Here is a 22,680-nt window from a genome sequence, read left to right on the forward strand (position 1 = left end):
CAACTGTTTTAAAAACAGCTATAATATTATTTCTAAACATTCAACAAAAGAAACTTGTAAGAACTTGAACTAAAATTTAATTAATGTTCGAAAACTAAAAGAATTTTATTAGAATATGCAAATAAGTGCATTGCTCCATATAGTAATATTTTTGCACATCCAGGACTAAAGTTGATACATTACTCCCTGTTTACGGAGACTAAAGTGAGTCATTAATTACATAGGGAATAAATGAACTCACTTTAGTCCCTGTAGACAGAAACTAAAGTATCTACTTTAGCCTCGGAAATGCAAAAAATAGCGTATATACCTCGGGAAGTGCCTAAATCACTTGATCCCACTCGCAGGATTAAATGCTGCACTTTAGAACACTATAGACACCTTGTATATATATACACGGTGTTCCGTTTAAACCCCACATTGGTGGTTCTAATAATAATAGTCATCTAAAAATTTGTATATTACCATAACCTCTTAGGTCCTGCTTAATGAAAATATTTTCAAGATAGTGACACTTCCGGTTATACGGAACTACCTACTAACTGCCTTATTTTAATATAAATAAATAAATAATATTAATATAATAATAAATGGAAAGCTATATTTTTAATGGGTTTTTGGATTACTAGTATTATTTTAAGGTAGTTTTCATAAGCTGTCCCTATACCTAAATTTAGCCTTTTACGAAATATTTAGGGTTTTTAAAAAAATTTAATTTGCATTTTTCGATTCAAAAATCAATAACTCTGCCATTTTGAAAAATTTGGAAATATTTTTTAGTTCATTTGAAAGAAGAAACCTAGATTTTTTCCTTTGCTGTTTCCAAAATACTAAAAAAGAATTACAGACCCCAAATGTTTAAAGTTAAGTTTTCAGAACTTTAAGCACCCATAACTCAATTTTTCCAAATAAAATGCCACAAGTTTTGTTTCATAAAATCATAGAGAATTTAATTCTGCATCGATCTGTGTTAACATTCCCTATACTTTATTTAACAGTTTTCAAGTTACAATAACTTTTTGTTGGGATTGAGAAATTCATTAGCCATAGAGCTTTTCTCATAGGTTGACATGAAAACGACAGAAAAAATGTGAGAAATTAAAGTTTTTTAAACCAACATTCAATGAATTAATTTATGTATTTTGTTTTCACAGGACGTACAAGACATTTTCTACAAAAAAAAAAAACAACATAACTTAAAAATTATCACAGAGAGGTATAGGGAAAGGTAATACAAATCGATACAGAAAAAAAATTCGAAAAAGTCGAAAAAAAGTCGAATTGGTTCCCAAATTCTGTAATCCTCTCTAATTATAGTCGAATTGGTTCCCGAGGATGGTCGAATTGGTTCCCGTCGGTCAGGTGGGTCAGATAAACACATCAAAGTATTATGATAACAGAAATGGCGTTTGTAAGTGTATGAACAAATTTACAATTTCCAAAACGTTCAAAAACAAATCGTATTTTAACAATTTAAAGGCTGTGGATAAATATTTCTTCGAGTATTCAAGTACTTCCAAAACGATGGAGAAGGCGCATAGAACTTAATGGGTACCATGTCGAAAAATGTTAAAATTATATTTGTAATTTGTCTCCATTTTGATGCTTTAATAGTATTAATAGACATATTAACGAACGCAACGTCATCATGTGAGATGGCTTAATAGTTATTACTTGACGAAACATTTTACGAAATTTACAGGAGAGCATTGGGCTTAAAAAATTACATTCTCCTTTTTTTTAAATAACCAGTTAGCCATGAATAAATGAAATATGTTGTTGGATTTTGTGCCAAGAAAATAATTATTTGAACATTTCTACCAGCTTTAAATCTAAAATATTAACATATATTTGGCCTAATCCTTTTAACCTACCTGCTGATGCGGGAGCCAATTCGACCATCACCTTTTACAGAATTACACTTATAGAGATTATTGGGAACCAATTCGACCACGACCAAAAATTCCTCCATTCAGTAAAATAAAATTGAGAGGTACATTCCATTTAAAAAAATGAAGTTATTCAAACTTAACTTTAAAATTTTTGGGTTTATTAACTTCTTTTCCAATTTTTGAACACACAGGAGAACAGATTTAGGCATTCTCTTTCAGTTCTCCAAATATGATTTTGAAATCTCTAAAACTAAGAGAGTTACCGATTTTTTAAGTTACAGGTGCAAATCCAAAAATTTTCAAAAAATCTTAAATATCTCTAAAACGCTTAAAATTAAGTATAGAGAAAGCTGATATAGTGGCGGTCAGCTCGATTTGCGTGTGCGTCATCAATTTCATTTTTTCATTACCAACACAAAGCAATAAAAAAAATTATCAAAAACAATGCAAATTTAAACAGCTCAGGGTGATATCCTTGAACATTAATTTACATGTGCACTTCGACAACACCGTCAAGTGTCACGAATTTGTCAACCTGACATTGACAGTAAATTATAGACGTCGTCGCATGGTTGTCGAAAGTGTTATCGGTGTTAATCGCAAGTATTTTCCGTTCGATTATTGTGTTTTGTGATTTGCGTTTCGTTAGGTTTTTGATTCTGCGTTTATTAGTTTTTGTTTTGTGAATCTGTATTTTTTGCAACAACTCATAATTTCAACACTTCGTAACCTCAAAAAATATTTGATTGTTTGTCACCGCTATGACCCTGCTACGTAAAGGTATTGACAGAAATGTCAAATGACGCACACGCAAATGGAGCTGAGCGCTACCATAAAAGCAGCCTTAAAATAACTCAATTAATCCAAAAAACATAGCTTTCCATTTAAAATAAGAAAGTTGATTCCGACTTCCGGTATAATCGGAAGTGCCGTCATCTTGAAAATATTTTCATTCAAATAAATATCTTTATTAAAACTTCCAATACTTCTAATGTGGGGTTTGGACAGAAATATTCTATTTTATGTTGTGACTCGTAAAAACATGGGCTTTTGAAAGATAATCTCTCATTTAACAAACCTACCTTTAGAAAAAATCTCGACTGGATTCTCCCATGGATATCCTTTGAATTGCCACGCAGGCCCCATTACAAACACAGCGACAACTCGATCCCAATCACTCGGACTCAACTTTGCCGGATTATCCACCACTCGATAGGGCACAGTTTGTCCATTTCTCTGTCTCTGAACCAGAACTTCATTATCTCGTTTCGCCCCCTCGTTTTTCTTCTGCTCCACCGAAACGAATTTCAAATCTTGTAGAATTTCTTTAGCGTTGTACATCGAAATAAGACTGTTTGTCCCAGCTGGTATTATGATAATTGGTGTTCGGGAGACTCTTTTGGTGAGGCCTCCGGAAGGCGGTCGCGCTGCGCTTACAGGAAGGGGTGTTTGGGGTTGGATGGGTTGAGGGCGGGCTTTGACGGGACCTTCAGTTACTGATTTAAGGGTCATGCCGTGGTATGTGCCCATGGTATCGATTTTGAAGCCTTCAGTCTCTTCTTTTTGTCGGTTGAAACGTTCCTGATCGTAACGGTTGTAGACTGCGGGTTGTGTGGTGGGTCTGACGGGGGTTTGGCGGGGGGTGACGATGGGGGCTTGTTGTGGGGGGCGCTGACGGCCCTCCTCGCGGGCTTTTATACTGTGCAACATTGCCAAAATGTTCTTGGCAAAGGTCTGAAATTAAAACAATTCTTTCACACTTTGAACGATAGCTGGAAAGTTTATTCAAAGTATCATATCTTTGTTTTTAATAAAAACGAGTAATTTATTAAACGGGTTTTATTACCACAGTAATAAGAATGTTGCGGTAAAAAACTGAAAACTGAAAGCGTTGAGTAGAAACACAATAAGTTAAAAAAAATAAAAATTGGTTATTTAATAGTATATTAAATAACAAGTTTCATAAGTTTCACAGTCTTGAAGCACGAATTGAAGTTGAGTGCTTCAAGGTCTTATGAAACAAGTGTTTTTATACTATTTTTGTAATTTGTCCCCTGTTTGCCGTTTTTAATATAAAAATTGTTATTTTAATCGATTGATTTTTATGACGATTGGTAATTTCGAAATTTTGAAAGTAAAAAATTGATTTAAAATTATTGTTTTATCCAAATTCGGTCAAAAAAACAGGAGAATGGATAATAATTGATAATAAAAAAAATCTTGCAAAAACGCCCCTTGAAATTCGTAATTTTCTGCCAACCTAAAAATTTGTGTAAAATGTTCCGTCAAATTATGACATCACACTTGATGGCGTTGCTTGCTTTAATATGCCAATTAAAGCATCAAAATGGCGGCAAATTCCAAATAATATATTATTATACGAGTTTTATAAGATATTCTATTGTGGCATGAATGGTTTTGTAGCACGACGAAGGAGTGCTCCAATAGAATAACTGCCACAATTAAGTCTTACAAAACGAGTGTAACATTGTTTTTTTTTCTGCGTTCTGTTTTTGTTGTTTGATTTTGTTTAGTTTAACTTATCAAAATCTATTTAAAATATTTCCTCTTAATTTTGTTAATTATTTGGGCTTTTTAAATAAACGACTTGACGCTGTTGACAATGAATATTTTGTAGAAAAAATTATTTTCGACCCAGTTATTGACATTTCAGTTTATTTTTTACAAAAAAACTACTAAATAATTAGGGGCCGGTCTGAATAACCTACATAAAACTCGAAAAAAGCAAAAAATAACATCCTACCATGAAAAACACAAAAAAATAAGGTTTTTGGTCCGATTTATCGAAATCTCGTGAAAAAACTAAACTTCTGAATAAAAATCTGTTAAAAGTTAAAAGATATACAAAATACTCATAAAGGACAAGAAGTCTCCTTTGAATTCTCTGAAGTTATTTACAGATTTTTGAATCAGTTACGCAAAATCTCGCGAATATAACCGAGTCTCAAACTACAAAAAAATACATAAGGACTCAAAGAAGGAATAGATAGCAACATTTATTGTTAATTGTTAAATGTTAATTGTTGATTTATTGTTTTCTTTTCGGCCTATTTTTACTAAAATCCCTCGAAATAGTTACAGTTCTGACTAAATAACACGCTATAATGCTTCAAAAGATGAACCATAATGTAGTTTTCTATCTATTTTGGTGATTTTTGATCCACTTAAGCAAAATCTTGACAAAAATATAATTTTAACAAAAAAAAAGATATCAAAGCCAAAAAAAAGCAAACATGACTTCTTTTGTAACCCAACTGGCAACATTGCAGCTTATTTTTTATAATAAATCACAAAATAATTAGATGTCTGACTGAAAACATGTTCGAATAGAGCAAAAATAATGCCATTTTCACCTGATTTACAAACTTCTGGCTTGACTTGGTAAAATTAACCGATTATATAACTAATTGCAAAACTCACATGTACCTTGATTTACAGTTGTGTCTGTCATTTCCATTTAATGATTATGACAAAGCTACAATCTGTGTATAAATGAATGCAGGATCGTTGTAGGTAGTAAAAGTTTGCCGCTTCTTTCAAGAAAAAATATAAAAATTTGGTTTTATTGGTTGTCTGAGTATATAATAGTAGATTGTTTAACAAGTAAAGAAAACTCATTTCTCTTACGCGTTGAACACGCACTTTTTTCGTGTACTTCACTTCACGAAAATTATGATTTTAAAAATAGAAATTGTCTTGTTCCTAATGTTCCTATTAGCAAAATTATTTATGTCAAGCATTTGTTTCCTTGTGATAAAACATCACAACCAAGTAAATAAATAATTTTCGAAAAAGCTTTCATGTAAAATAAATCAAAGCGAAAATAATGAAGAACTTCTGCAATTGGCAGCAGAAGCGGTGTCAGGTTAGTACCTACAAAGTCTAAGGCAAAATACAACAGTCGTTAACATGAAAAGTGTTGCTAACAAGAAAAGTGTCACTTTTCTTAATTATTTTGGGTTAATCAATGTTATAAATTTCTATTAAGTACACGAAAAAATTGGTACTTTTCACAAATATCATAAAAATAAAAAATCAAATGCGGCAAATTCAAATTCCAGAACCACCTGAGATCCTACATTATTTTATAAACAGCCCGTATAAAGTTTATAAATAACAATTTAAGCAACATTAACAGTTATATCCACAAACAAAACACGGTCTAATTCTAAATTCAAAGAAAATCTTATCTACAATAATCGGAACAGTTAGATAGCGATCTTTCATTGAAAATAATCAACAACTGAATTTCAATAACCAAAACCTTACTTGGACATTTTCTGGGAGAAATTAATGAATTTAAAGAGCTTAATGAACTAGAAGTTTATACATAATGCTTCTGTAACATCTTCTCAAGATTAAAAAACCTGCGTATCTGTTTAATTTGTTAATTCGCAAAAGTGATATTCATAATGTCAATGTTAGAAATAATTCGTTATATTTGTATTCCTTAACATCATACAAATAAATATAAAAGCAGATTTTCATATTTTGCCCCGACATTTTACAGATGTTACCTAAGTAGTTTAGAAACAAAATTAATGATGTCTTATTGTGAAATATTGTGCAATATTTAGCAATGTTTCAATTTATACTACCAACTGTTCCCTTTTGTAAATTTATCTTTATATTTACAATAATCTTTATTTTTATTTATTTATTAAAAACGTGCATAAAAACGACAAAAAATAACAGCAAATCCGTCATAACTTAATAGTTTCCTCAATAATCTTTTTATAATTACGTCTGAAAATTCTGATAAAACGATCGAAAAAGCAAAAATTTTAATACAAAATGACTAAAATATAGGACAAATCAATTTCACTTTTAAAGGGAATTTCATAGTTTAGAATTAAGCTTGGAAAAGATGTATCGGGTGATTCAAAAATATGTGGCATAATTTTAACCACGAACACCCCTCTACAATTAAGAATAGATAGGATAGTATTTACTGATCCACACAAAAAATAGGAAAATTACAATTTTTCAGAAATTGGTATGGGAAATGGTTTTTTGAAAACATTTTTGTTACCGTTCATGCGATTATTATGAAATTTTGTATGCCAAGAGACACAAAGACGCTCTTTGATATGGTGTAAATGGAAATCTTGTAAAAGCTATACATTTCCGGTGACAAGGGGGCCCTTCCAGTTTTTAGGTGATAACTCAATTTTTCGGCCTATAAACACGTATTTTTGATATCAAAAATCAAAAGCCCAATTATTTTTTAATAAAAAAGGTACTCTTGCTTCATGTCGTCAAACTGTACCGTTCTCTAGTTATTTGGGATTAAACTAAACTCTACACTGCACTGCAGAATAGAAAAGTATAAATTTTGAGCGTACTATTACCTTGGAAACAGTTCACTACGAGTGATACAGCTGTCAATGCTGTCACATTTGATGTCAATTTCATTTAATCCAAAGTAAATTTTGATTATTTCTTGATGATAATAGTAAAAGACATGATTATGTGTTGGAAGAAATAAACTCCAAATTGCTGGTTTTATCAATACTTCACTACTTGCATTATAAAACTATAATCCAAATGAAGAATTAAAACGATCAGAGACCAAAACACAACCTCAACTGTAACAAATCACAAAATAAAATCTTATCAACTATTTGTAATGCCATTGTTGCAATTTTTCTTTAATAGGAAGTTAATTTGATCCACAAAAGAATAATGCACGGCTTAATGTTTATTTACATTTTTGAAAATTACAAGAGCTTCGACAACAATGAGCACAAAAGCAACAAATGCCGCCAGCGTGCTAATTGGCGCCAGTGCTATTTTTCATAAGCGCGAATATCAAAGAAAATATGAATGATGAAGTCAATGTTCTTTTTTTAAACAACAATAACCTGGATCATTTTTTTAACTAGATTTACCAGTATGGGCTGATCAGGGCATCATTTCCAAATACTAAAAGAATTTTTTTATCGTTATGACTTCATGATTTGTTTTTCGCGCTTACGAAAAATACCACAGGCGCCAGCTAGCGCGCTAGCGGCATTTGTTGCTTTCATGCTTATTGTTGTTGAAGTTCTTGTAATTTTTAAAAATGTAAATAAACGTTAAACCGTGCGTTATTCTTTGCAGGTTTCAACAACCTGTGGATTAAATTAACTTACTATTAAAGAAAAATTGCAATAGTGGCATTACAAATAGTTGATAAGATTTTATTTTGTGATTTGTTACAGTTGAGGTTGTGTTTTGGTCTCTGATTGTTTTAATCCTTTATTTGGGTTATAGATAGTTTTATAATGCAAGTATTGAAATATTGATAAAAACAGCGATTTGGAGGGATAATCGTTTTCTGGTGGTGTGGCATCAGATCAAGTTGTGATGCCGGGACGGCTACCGCTAGCTCATAGATTATTTCTTCCAACACATAATCGTGTCTTTAACTATTATCATCAAGAAATAATCAAACTTTACTTTAGATTAAATGAAATTGACATCAAATGTGACAGCAATGACAGCTGTGTCATTCTTAGTAGACAGTTTCCAAGGTAATGGTACGCTCAAAATTTATACTTTTTTATTCTGCACTGCGGTATAGAGTTTAGTTTAATCCCAAATAACTCGAGAACGGTACATTTTGGCGATATGAAGCAAGAGTTCCTTTTTTATTAAAAAATAATTGAGCTTTTGATTTTTGATATCAAAAATACGTGTTTATAGGCCGAAAAATTGAGTTACCACCTAAAAACTGGAAGGGCCCCCTTGTCACCGAAAATGTATAGCTTTTACAAGATTTCCATTTACACCATATCATAGAGCGTCTTTGTGTCTCTTGGCATACAAAATTTCATAATAATCGCATGAACGGTAACAAAAATGTTTTCAAAAAACCATTTCCCATACCAATTTCTGAAAAATTGTAATTTTCCTATTTTTTGTGTGGGTCAGTAAATACTATCCTATCTATTCTTAATTTTAGAGGGGTATTCGTGGTTAAAATTATGCCACATATTTTTGAATCACCCGATATTTTTGACAAGATTTTGATTTAACAACTGGTCACAAAGGCTCAAAAAGATAACAAATCGTGTCGTTTTCGGCATAATTTAGTATTCTTTGTTCCCACCAAACAACAACTTGGAAATAATAGGATTGAACTTTCAGTCAAAAAATAGCATTGTTTTCTATTGGCGCTTAAAAATGTGCGTAATACCCGAAAGGGGGGTAAATAACATTCTTTTAGTCAAAAAAACTGCCTTTTTAGTGCTTAAACGGGTATAAAAATAACATCCAACATAATTTGGTAGTCTTTCCGGCTTATTTTTGAATTGCGTTCATGGCTGGAAAATGCTTGAAAAAGATTTTCTGGCTCTGTTTTGCGAAATCTGACTAAACTAAACCTCTAAATAAAAATAAAAAACAATGCAGTTTAGTGATAAGATCTTATTAGTTTATCGAACTTAAAATTAAAATTGCAAGAATTTGCCAAATTCTTACCTTGCCATTAGATTGCAGAATTGTAGTTCTGGTCCTCCACTGTCTCTCACGACTGATAATGTCTTTGGTCAAGTCCACATCCAAGTCAAGAATAGCCCGAATGTCGTACTCTTGCCCTATATCATCATTGCCTTTAATTGTGGTTCGTTTCTTTGCCAAACGCTTGGCTTTAATCGCTGCAATTTTTTCCACAGACATGGCTTCAGACAATGATCTAGAAATCGTCAGTTAAAAATTGTTTCTCATTTGTAGAAAGCAAGTAAATTACTTGATATTATCAACAGTGACTGAAGCCTCTTTAGGGGCATCGAGTCGGGCGGCCAACTTCTCCCTAACTTTTTGCACATGCAAGTCCTCAAACCGGGGCTTTTTTGCAATACTTTCAGGCCCTTCATAGTCAGCAGATCTTTTGACCTACAAAGAAATAATTGTACATAAAAAGCCGCGTTTTCACACAAAAAACAAACCTGTGTGGGTATTTCAAGAGGAGCACTTTTATCAATCGCAGGACAACTCGCCGTTTCGCCATTTAGATAAGCCAAGAGTTCCTTTCTGTCAGGTCTTCTCACTACTGGTATATTCTCAGCAGCGGCTTGTCGCACATATACAGGATGAGTCAGTGATACATTTTTCAAAATAAACAACAAACATTCCAACGTGTAGTATTCCTTAGGGGTTCCGTCTTTGCCAGAACTAGAAATTTTTCATTGCATTTTGAGGTTAGCTTGTCAACAGATGGAAGGGTGGGTTGCGGAGGCGGCTTGGAACGGTACTTACCCCCACATTAAATAATTGGTTTTCACATTTTTCGGCCAGGAAAATTCCCCGAATATTATCTGGCCTTCGCGTTCGATTATTTCTTTTTTATTCACATTATATTGGCGAAGCAAACTCAAAGGGTCCGCCATTTTTGTTTACTGCACTACTTTTGAGCCCAATGCTGCCACCAGTCGACACCTGAAAAACTTTATCCCAAGCTGCTGTTTTATTAGTTGCATACATTTATTAAAATAAATCGAACATTGAAATACTGAAAAATGGCTTATTCGTATGAAATTAGCATTTAATAAAACCATGTGGGTGTGAAGTACGAAGGACTATAACATAAAAGACGGAACAACACAAAAAATTGCAGGATTTTCTGAAATCAAAAAAATAGTACGGCGGAGAAAAAATGAGGGCGCTTCGAGCGTTATGCCCACTGGGCATCAAATCGTTTTAAATTAATTTAATAAATCTAACCAATTTACTAAATACAGACTGATCTAGAAATACTGAGTTTGTTAGCAACAGATTTGAAAGTATTTATGCTTGTACTTTGCAAAATTGTAACCGAATTCGATTTTTTTGACAATTATTTGACGTACAGCCCCATAAGAACATTACATTGTTGTTAACAGGAAGCGTAGTCCATTGGTATCCTTAAAAATTTAAGTTCAGTGTTGCCAACAGACTCAGTATTTCTGGATCAGTCTGTACTTGGAAAAACATGCATAAATGTTAAGTTTTGTCTTCTTAACACACTGAAAAAAAAATGACGACAAAAATTTTCATAAGAAACTTGAAAAAAAAAATTTTTAATTTAAAATCTATCTGCGCTTTATCCCGTATTTTTCAAGACGCTACGAATATGGACACAGTTATAAGAAAAATGTTACAAAAAAATTTGTAGAGAATTAAATTTTCTTTAAAAAGAGTCCGCGAGACCATATCTTTATCAACGGTTTAGACCCTAAAGACGTTCAAAGATGCTGACGACGAATTCGTTTTATTTTACCGGTGTTCAAGTAACAGACAGTTAATTTTTAACTAAACTACAAAAGGAACTTTGTTCTTTACATCTTTTTTTGTATCTTCAACCGTATTTCCAGCGTTTTGATGAAGTTGAAAACATTAGTTGCATATTTATAGAAATTCAGAAATAACCCACTATTGACTCACCCTGTTGACTCTGCATAGGTAATTGAAAAAAGTGAAAAAGTGGCTCACTACATAAAACTTATTAAAACATTAAAGCAAAACTGTTACTTCCATAAAATCTGGGTAATTATTAACAAATTATTAATTAAAATTTAAAAAAATAGATGTCTTAACATAAGATAACTATAAAGTAAAATATTTATCCAAAAAGCATTTATTCAATATGAAGTTTTGTTTCTAAATATACAAAAAAGTAAACAATTAGGTATTAACAACACTATACTTTAGACTTTAAAAATTATAGAATTTACATTACATCACATTACGAAGACAAAATTGTTGAATGTTAGTTTATCTAATTTTAAGATGCCACAAAATAAATTAACATTTTTTTTTTAATTTTTTTTATTGTAATTCCTAAAATCCCTAAAATTAAAGAGATTGAAAATCGTTTAAAATTTATTTTATTATAATAATAATCTCTAAAATAGTCTTCATTTTTGTTAATAAATACCTAATTATGAATTAAAAAAGCAAATCGAAATCAGGAAAACATCTTATTCTCCGTATTCATTTTGTATTTATTTTATTTTGACTTTATTCCAATTTTTTATTTTTTTAATGGTAATTAACATACATATTTCTAGTGTATTTAATAATAGGTACATTTTTTTATTGCTTCATCTTTCTGATAAAATTACTTAGTACAATAAAAAGTAAAACCTACCTCAGAATAACGGACACCTCTTTAGAACGGACATTTTGTAGGAACGTATCAAAACTATTGCAAAATAATTTAAAAAAAAACTGGCTGCAACGGACCCTCTGTATAGCGGACGTGGACGTGGATAAACAAAAAATTGTTTATTTTTTTCAATGTTTTAGTTTTAATTTCAAAAGTTTTTTTGTTAAAACACATATATATCTAACAATAACAAAAAATTTAAGATCAAAACGTTGACTGTTATAAATCTTATACAGTTATCAACATGATCAAAAAATTGAAAGAATTAAATTCACTTAAAGCTATACAAAACTTATTTAACCTATTTAATATACATACTTAAGTTATACAAGAAATCTGCTTCTAGTAAAATATTTTCTGTAAAATATACTTTTGCTGCTGATTTAAATTTGATTAGATATGTTTGGTAGATTAAATGATGCTCTTTTTGAATTATGTGGTTACTTTGTCTCATTCCTGTCACAGTTACAGCCATTTGATTTTTATTAAAAAAAGAATATATATTTATTTACATTAACATTGTCCACTTCTTATTAGTAGACACCTCTCCACAACAGACAATTAAAGATTCCCCATCGGTGTCCATTGCTGAGAGGTTTTACTGTACTATGTATTTTTACGTCTCAAATTACATATTGGCTGTTTCAAAAGTACTCGTATGTAAAGACCAACGTCGCATTTTTCCAAATATTTTTTAATAAGGAAGATAAAAATGTAAAATAGTTATTAATGATTAGATCTTTCATTGAAACTATAAATTACATTAACTGTTAATTTGTTGAACCACTAACTTTAAGAGAAAGTGCTATATTTTTCTATAATTCGTATAAGTTAAACTAAAATTTATTAAATAATAAATCACTGCAAGAACATTTAATATTTATATTTTTTATACATCCACACAAAGTAATTAATTAAGGCCCAGTTTCCCGTAACATAAATGACGTAAAGAAAAATTTAAACCGCAGTTAAATATAACAACACCAATCTTATAAACTTATAAACCTTAGCAACTAACGGAGCGATCAAATTTAACTTACTTAATAATCATGCCAGAAACTGGGCCTTTGAGAAATTTGAAACTTCAAATACACGTAATTTAGAAGCATGTTACAATTTTATTAAGAATTGTTTACTCAAAACATCATCCGTGTTTTTTAGAATAACATTAGAAATAACCAAATTCCGATTAATTAAGTTAATTAAGTATTAAAAAATTAATCAAAATTTAATGGTTTCTAGTGTAATACAATTGTTGGTAGCTTCAAAATGAGAACGTATAGAATAACTTGAAATTGTTTTTTGTAGAAGACACTAATTACATAATTGTATTTTCTTAATTTTATCTCTTATTGAAAAAATTTACAAAAAAAAACAGATTTTACTTTTCTAGTACCATAATTTGTTGCTGCTGTTCTTACCTTCGCTCGCACCAGCTCCCATGACCAACCCATGCAACACCTAATCACTGTCAATGTTATTCAATCATTCCCACAGACCTGCTACAGGCAACGTAGACTTATGATTTATGGCTGTAAAAATCAATCACCAGTTGCTTAACCAAACACAATTCTACGAATTATTCAAAACGTGTCGAATTTTGACAGGACCATATGGACCGGATGGTTCATACACATACCATCCAGACAATCGTCCAATTAGACAACCGTTAAGACCAATGATAAATTATAACAGTGTCAAGGGAAATCTCACTTTCTACAATCTCATAAAATTACAGCAACATCCGTATTAGATAGATACAGGTTCACTGGGTGTTTTTTCGATAATTTTGTACTTTCTTCAAGCATCGAGTTCGCGCACAAAAGATTTCAAGAATGTTTGCTACAATTAGGATCAGGCATTTCTCGTTGAAGGTAAAATATTGATACGGCTTTTCCTAGAAAAATTTCGCCTTTTAAGAGCACAGTTTTCCTGAAAAATTGGACCGGTTTGTGATGGGCTCCCGATCTGAATCTCCTCTGAATCGTTTCTCAAACATTTACATCACACTCTCATTTATGTAACATAAGAGTAAACCACGCAATTTATAAATCATTGAAATTTCGAAATTTGTTTATTTAAGGCAAGTGTCTAACAACCTTGTACTAATCGATTAACGGAATTTTCGGTCCATTTGTGTGGGAGTTTGCATTTCTTATGCAAGGCTAATCAAGCTTCCACTTTCACTCATTTGTGCATTTTGAAACGATTTTTGTCATCTTTGTTGCGTAACGAATGAAAAACTGATTTGCATCTTTAATGAGGATTATGGGATGTGAAAATCGATGCTTGACCGGAAATAATTATTGTCGAGACAGATGTTTCGAAAATTTTGTTATCTAATGTGGCTCGAGGACTGCAGGAATTTTGTTTACAGCTGATGGAAGATTTTTAGAAGAGGATCGGACAACGAGTTATGTAATGGGACCTAATTACTGCAAATAACTGCGATTTTTCTAATTTATGGCTTGGCAATATTTTAATTAATCTGTCGTTTACAGGATGAAATAATTAAAAATATGAACAGAGCGTTTTAGAATTTTTTATATTCTCAAACTAGATTACAAAAAAAAATAAAAAAATAGTTTTCTTTTTATTACGGATGTCTAAAAGTTAGGATACGAAACGAGGTACAAATAACACGTTTACATCCTCGATAGGTTTGTTAATGTCGCCAGAGGGCGCAGCTGTTCCATTTTTCAAACCAGTAAATTTGAAAAAAATGGATGTATTTGTACAACATTTAACACATAGCAAATAAAAACATTCAAGCAGATAGAGCATTAATTTTCAATAACACAAACATACCTAAACACCTAAACATAATGGAAACATTTTATGGTAAAATAGTAAAAAAAATAATTTTTACCCATGTGCACCTTGCCCCATATTTTTCTAAACGCTGCAAATACAAGAAAAATTTTAAGAAAAAAGTTGTAGCGAATTAAATTTCCTACAAAAAAGCCTTAAAGACTATATCTCAATATTCAACCATTTAGGCCCCAATATCGTTCAAAGACGATCAAGCGATGGATTTGCTTCATTTTGCCGACTGTCAAGTATTAGAATGTTAATTTATATCTAAACCATTGAAGATACCAACATGGTGTCGCAAACTTTTTTGTAGAAATTTTAATTCTCTACAACTTTGTTACTTACATTTTTTTGTATCTTCAACTGTATTCGCAGCGTTTACAAGAATATAAATTAAGAACAATATAAATTGCAACCAAATATTTATCAAAACGGTGGGGGTATGGTTAAAGACACAAAAAAAATGTAACAAAGTTGTACAGAATTAAATCTATATACAGGGTGTCCCACCCAAAATTTGCACCCCCAAGAATCTCCGATTTCGTCCAAGATTGGAGAAAACGCTGAAACAGGTCAATTTTAGTTTAAAGTGAGACCAAATTTTATCTTAGTTTTAAAGTTATTTTTACATCCTTCTTGAGTCCAGAACTCCCCTCCAAAAAAATTAGATGAGGTCGACCATGTTTTTTTTTCAATTTTAAACAATTTGTTGTTAAGAATTTCAAACTATTTATGTCTGACTGAAATTTTCCAAATTGTAAATCTGAAATACTCTCGCTTAAATTTTGAAGATGTTTTTTGATATAAATAGACTAAGAAATGCTATCTTATCTGCATTAATGTTTTTACATTTTGAAGTAACAAGAATTTGAGGCTAAAGGTGGTAAAATCATCATTTTTACGCAGTCTTTTACACAGTTTCTGCTTGATTCCGTACGAGTGTTTTTTGAAAAAATAATTTTAGTCAAAACTGCATCACGCTATCGTCTTTTGCTTTCGACTTATAAACAAAAGTTGACATTTTAGCGAAATCCTAAAAAAATCAGATCTTCCTTATTATAAAGAGATATACATTTGAAGCAAAGACATTTTTTACAGAGAATTTAATAATGCCATCAGCGATTTTTTTAACCATTCGTTTAGCTAGATTAACATAAAGTTTTATTTTTTAAATAGGAATCATCGGAGGCTGTGATATTTTTCAAAAAGCTTATTATAATTTTCTGAATTGAAAACAATATAAAAATAGTGTGATATTATTATATATTTTTAATAAAAAAATATATTCAAAATATTTGAAAGTAGTTGGCCATGGGAAAATTGTTTCACATAAAAGGTGTGAATAATCTAGAAATTTTGTGAACGGTTATTAAAGTAAAAAATGTAAAATTATAAAAATAAGCTATGTTAAAATTATTTTCAATTAAAATGGCGCTAAAATTTTTGTCTTTACAAAATTGTTCTCCTATTACTTAGTTGTTATAAACAATGTGATAATAATAATAATGACAATGTGATAATAAACGTCTGATATATATATAAAAATTACTCTTTCATATTATATTTAATTCGTAATATTCCTAGTATAATTAATAATAATTATTATGGGTCCAGTTGTTGCAGTAATGTATTTTTTCATATCTATTTATTTCCCGGATAATTTATCCAACGATTGGAATTTTCAAATGTCGATGAAAACGATTTCCTTCGAAAAATTTACCTAAGTCAATCAAAAAGCTACAAAATTTGTATTTTTAACCAATAACGACCAAATACATCGAAAATTCTGCACTAGTGTAAATTATCCAAAATTTAAACTAGTCTTTCGACAATGTAAAAAAATTTAAAGAAAAACCAATTTTTGAACATTCAGTTTGTTAAATTGTGTCATTAAAATTTTTGTTAGGACATAGTCTGCCAAAGTAATCCTTGTTCATACCAAATTGTTTCAATTTTGTTTCGTGCATTATGTGTGCTCGATAAAAATTGTCGACAATTTGGCATGCACTGGCAATATTTAATATTCGAAAATTGCTTCTGGGGTTGTGTTGTTTTTATTAAAATCTGTTCATTAAAACTATATACCGGGTGTATCAGAAATACGTGTCTTAATTTTAACAGGTTATCTTTTCTATTTGTAACTTTTCAATAAAAAAATCGCAAATTTACTTAAAATTTGGAAAAGATAACATACTGAAACGTGTACCCGCCTATGAGTACAAAAATAAAAGAACCCAACTATTTTCGCTATGATAGAAACAAACAATTTAAACAATTTAAAACAAGAATGAAAATTGTTGCTACAAATACAAACTAATTATTAAACACTGACCGGCGCGTTTACACAAAAGAAAGGAGGAAAACAGTCGAAATTATAAATAAAAATTTTGCAAAATGTTATATAGAAAAGTTGTTGTATTTGATAAGCTTAACTACGTGTTAAAATTAACACACGTATTTCTAATACACCCTGTATAAAGTTGCAAGAAGATACATTGCACGTTGCGTCTGAAATTGGCTGAAAAATTTTAAATTTAATCCGTAAACTCAAATTTTAATCACTACAGTATTCAAAATTCGCGCCACGATTGTAACCGTAAAAGTATCAAAATGGCGTCATCTTCTATCTGCTTTTATTTCCTGCGCCAACTCGTGCGCACACAGTCTAAAAGCAGTATACTCTATATGGGTATGCGACGTTGGCGTTTTTATAGTTTTGAAACAGCTAATAAGTGACAATTCTATCCAAATAACGCTAAAAAGCTTTAAATTAAAAAAACAACAACAAAAATGATAAAAATAATGCAAAAATGATTTGTCAAAACGAAAAATCATTGTATGATAATTTCAGATTCTTTCTTTGCTCAAAAATATTTAGATGTTAATGAACTCTGTAATTCTAATGCGCTGTGCCGTTTTTGACCAAATGAATCGGTTGTTTGGTGTTCCTGTAGTTAAAAAAAATTAAAACAACTTTACGTACCCATTTATACAAAAATGAGAAAAAGCTTCATTATTAATTACAACATTAAGAAACTATAATAACTTTGGAACAAGGAATTCCATCATCAACTAGATGAAAAAAAACATTTATAATCAGTCTGAATTAAAATTTACGCGGACAAAGTTGCGGGTAACTGCTAATTTAGGTATAGATCAGCTTTCCTTCACTTGACCACCGATAAACTCTTTGAGGCATAATTGTTGACGCTTGAGATACTATCTCCTGACTCCCTACAAATTACTTCCTAACATTTTTCTTGTATCTTTAACCGCATTCGCAGGAACAAGTGCAAAATTGAAATTTTAAATAATTTTTCTCTTTTGCTTCTTATGACAATTTTAGTTGTCAGTTTTTCTCAGTCTATTAAGAGTGCAAAGCTCAATATTTCTGCCTTATTTCCAAATAATTAGTGAATTGATTGGATTTAAATTAATTTGTATTTTCCCGTACTATATTTTTGGGTTCACAAAATCCTGCCATTTAGTATCTCGTTTCGTCTCCTAACTTATAGTACTCCGTACATTTTTTTAATATTTATTTCCCTAAATAAAGTTTTAAATTGCATTAGTTTTCATGTGCCTCTCGTAATCCGGTTACGAACGGCCATTAGAAAGCCAGAATTGAAAAAATCAAACCGAAGAGTTGAATAAACGTATAAGAATAATTTCTGCATTTTAAAATATGGGTCGATACAATGCCCCACTGAGACTTAGTGTCCTTGTCGTCAGCATTCCACGCCAGACTTGGCTTTCGATATCGTTTAAAATAATTGATAAACTCGTACTTTCATTGAATTTAAACAATTAACATTATTGTTGCCGATTTTTCGGCCCAATTAGGCAATATGGAAAAACCGACAACTGTGAAAGTGTCGATGATATAAAATCATTTTTGCACAATAATTAGCCAAAGTATGGTAATTTGGAGTAGTAGAGCACACATTCCGATTAAATGTACGATTAGAAATTTATATGTGTACAATCTGCTAATGATACTTGTACTTTTACACTTAATGTTTATGGAAGGCTTAATTTAAAATCGCTCAGCGGGATATTTATGAAATATATTTCATTTAAATTAAATTATTTTACGTGTTGTAATTTATGTTGAGGATAAATTTCGTTAACCGCTTTATTTGGCCACACGCACATAAATCTTCGCGTTCCAAATAATTAAGATTCTGGGAAAATGCGTGAATTTTTCTAACATAACTCAAACTTTCGTTTTGTTTTATTGTGTCTCCAAGCATGCATTTATGCAGTGTTTAGCCTATTCCATATTTATTATCACACTCATGAATGAAATTAATTCGAAGCGAAAAAAATCGACGGTTATTATTTTAATACAAGTGGAGAGTCACTTGAGGCAACTTTTTTCACTCATTTTTAATTAGCTAATAACTAATAAAACTGATTTATGAGGCGTTTACCACAAAGCTCACTGGAACAATTAGCAAAACTTGCCCTTTAGGCGCAATCTAATTAAGGTGAAATTTGATATTTGAGTAGATCATGGCCTACTGTTGAATTATCCCGATTTTGAAAAGTATTGTTTGCTTGTCATTTAACTGGTTTAATAATTGTAATTAAAATTGAAAAGGTACAATAAACAAGGCCACCTTCTTTTGTATCCCTTCAAACCCAACAAATTAAGACGACATTGAAATTTCTTCGACCAAAACCAATTTACATTTATGCAAATTTTGTCTATATCCGAGTCGAAATTTCTTGTAGACTTTAAACAAATTATCTAAGCTAATCACTTATTTAGATCAGTATCAAGTTTCGCACTAATTGCAGAAAATTTAAATTTATGTCTGATTAGTGAGGATTTAAGTCATAAACGTCCAATTAAACCTCATTTAAAGGACTTAAGTCAAGTTACATGTACAAATAATGCAAATGCATTTGTTCTTAAAGTTAATTCGATTAATCATAATCTTTCGACGCCCCACATTTGAATAAAGCTTCCTTAAAAATTTAATTGTACAGTGAATAATTTTTACAAAATCTGCATTATTTGTAAGGTGAAGTACAAATGTTTTTACAAAGACTACATTTTTTAAATTTTATTATCTCATCGAAATATTTGTTTGTAAATATACAGGGTGCCTCACTTAAAACTTTCAAGCCTGATATCTCAGATATTTGTCAACGGATTTTTATGAAATTTAAAATGCAGATGTTTTAGAAGGTAAAGATTAAAATCCAATTAATGCAACAACTCAAGTGTTGAAAACGTAATTTTTAGATGCCTTTTTAAAATGTTGAATCATTTAAGACTTACATTAAAAAAATCATCGCTAATAAAAAATGCTGTAAGAAAAAACTCATCCATGAGAGACGTTTGTTTTGCATAAAAAAAGAACACAACTGCCTATGAAACAGATACGCACTACCACTGAGTTTTGGTCACCCCTACTCGCACAAACGTCACGCAAGTGACATTTCACATTTATCTCTCACCTTTACAAAGTTAAAAAACAATATTTTTGATTTACTTTTGGTACTGAATGCTTTGATTCTTTCAAAAAGAACTAAAAAACTAAACAACAACTGGAAAATTCAAAACACTTGAACGTTCACGAGTTTGGAAATATTTCGTACGCTGCTAATTAGATTCTCTTCAAAAACTTGAATTACAGCCCTAACTATTTCTTTGTTTCCAGTAACGTTCTGCCACTGTTGTTTGTTTTTAAAGTAATTTTACCAAATTGATACAATTTTACTTTTCTAACAGCGCGCGCACTTTTGACAGTTTTTTCAGTGGTGCACAAAATGCTGCTTAGCAATGCTTCATCATTTGTTTCAAAACGTGACTGCTCAAATACTTTCAAAATTTGGATCAAGTTTTAAACAACAAAATCTAATATTTTTCTTGGATCAGCCCAGCGTTTTAGTTAATTTTTTGTGTGACCATATATTTTTCGAGGTAATTTGGCTCAATTTTGAATAAAAGAAACGAGTTTTAAAATTACATTTTTTAACATTTTTTTTGCTCCTAATTAAAAAATCATAACAATCCGTTGACAAATAACTGAGATATTAAGCTCGAAAGTTTTGGGTGAGACACACTGTATGAAATTTTTGAAAAATATTTTTTTATTTTATTACCTATTTTTTCTTAAAAAAAAACGTAAATTTTAAGTCAATAATTAGTAAAAGTCGAACAATATTTTTGTGGTTTTATGTATCAGAATCCTGCACTTTGTATTTACTACTATTTATATCGTAAATTGAAATATCGTACCCATATTGACAATTTAAACCTAAGACACAAAGGTCTCATATTTTTACCATCACATAGAACATCAATATTTCGCCGTAGTTTTGTTTATAATATTTACTTGTTCTACAATGAAGTTCCTCTGACATAAAAAAATTCTAAATTCTGCAATTTTAAACATAAATACAAAATGTTTCTTACAAAATGATTTTTCTATTTTTTATGTGTTTTTTTTTCTCTCTATAATTTTGTTAATTAGTATTAGATATTTTTTTATTATTATATTTTTTATTTTTCTTCAATCACATTGTTTATTTTAATTTTTTGTTACTTCTTATATATTTTCTGAGCCAAAACCTTGATTAGCTTTGCTGCCTTTTGGTCCAATTTGTGGTAGAAACAAGAAAATTTTAATTTTGTTATCGTATTCTTTTTCTTGTTGTAACTAATTATACTGTAACTGTTTTACTGCCACAAATAAATTATTATTATATTATATTATTATTATACTTTAAATTTTGTATAAAACATTGATTTTAACATAATTTTGGGATTTTGATTCTGGACCACTCTATATATTTTTATTCTCACTAGGTGTGCCCGTACCTATTTGTATTACAAACCAATAAAAATAATTACAACTCGAAATTACACAATTTTTCATTCATCAAGCAGTCGAGTAAATAAATAAATACAATGCCACTCCCGTTTAAATTTTTGTAACAAATTCTAGTACAATAGTTAGTGTAAATATCACACTTTCACAACAATTTTTGTCAAGTTAATTAATTTTGATAATAAATAAGGATTAACTAAATGTATTCCAATTGGGTTTTTAAGATTCAAGCAGAATCTTAGAAAGTACATGCAATTTCTATTACTTTGCACTTTTTAGCAATAATAAGCGGCCCCTTCGACAGTAAATTAACTACTAACTATCTTCCTTCTAGTCTAAATCAAAGACGTAATTATCCAATGCTCTAACGTGAATTAATTAAGATTGCTAATTGGTTCAGTTATTTTCACTCCAGAAGAATAATTCTGACCATAGAAAATCACTTTGTTACGTGTAAAAATAACTAAAAAAATTGATGACTTTTCAAATCTTGGCAATAAATTTTCTTTTCTCGGAACGGTTCTAATTAATTTTATTATACATTTCGGTTGTTACCGCGTCATTCATCGAGTGTTTCTTGACGATTGGTTCTAATTAAAAAGGCAAACCAATAATTAACTTGGTTCCTTCGTTATTTATGGTAAAATCACTTTCCCATTGCTTTGCACAATTACTCAGCACGTGCTCAGCGTTTTCCGTCAACACTTGTAACATTTTGTTACGATGTTTATTTCTTGACGATTTCCTAAAACGGGCACTTTATACAGGGTGTGCCGTCTAAACCCCAGATTAGAATTATTGGTAGTTGTAATAATGATAGTCATTTGAAAATTTGTATACAACCATAATCTCTTAAGTACTGCTCAATGAAAATATTTTCAAGATCGTGACACTTCCGGTTATACCGGAAGTCGCTATCAGCTTTCTTATTTTAAATGAAATACTAGATTTTTAATGCGTTTTTTGGATTAGCTGAGTT

General features: G+C 30.5%; 1 protein-coding gene across 1 annotated transcript in view; it reads right to left on the bottom strand.

Annotated features, from left to right (window-relative positions):
• The window catches only part of hyx (hyrax), a 12,235-nt gene extending 1,909 nt beyond the window's left edge, over window positions 1–10,326 (bottom strand). The window contains exons 1-5 of the mRNA XM_015983894.2: window positions 10,155–10,326; window positions 9,845–10,070; window positions 9,646–9,791; window positions 9,378–9,591; window positions 2,975–3,626 (exon numbers count right to left, since the gene is read on the bottom strand). Of these exons, the coding sequence (XP_015839380.1) occupies window positions 2,975–3,626; window positions 9,378–9,591; window positions 9,646–9,791; window positions 9,845–10,070; window positions 10,155–10,285 (1,369 nt within the window). The 5' untranslated portion in view covers window positions 10,286–10,326. The remainder of the gene's footprint in view (window positions 1–2,974; window positions 3,627–9,377; window positions 9,592–9,645; window positions 9,792–9,844; window positions 10,071–10,154) is intronic.
• Between the last annotated feature and the right edge of the window lie 12,354 nt (window positions 10,327–22,680).

This window comes from Tribolium castaneum, chromosome 7 (genome assembly GCF_031307605.1).
Source record: "Tribolium castaneum strain GA2 chromosome 7, icTriCast1.1, whole genome shotgun sequence".
NCBI classification, from domain to species: domain Eukaryota; kingdom Metazoa; phylum Arthropoda; class Insecta; order Coleoptera; family Tenebrionidae; genus Tribolium; species Tribolium castaneum.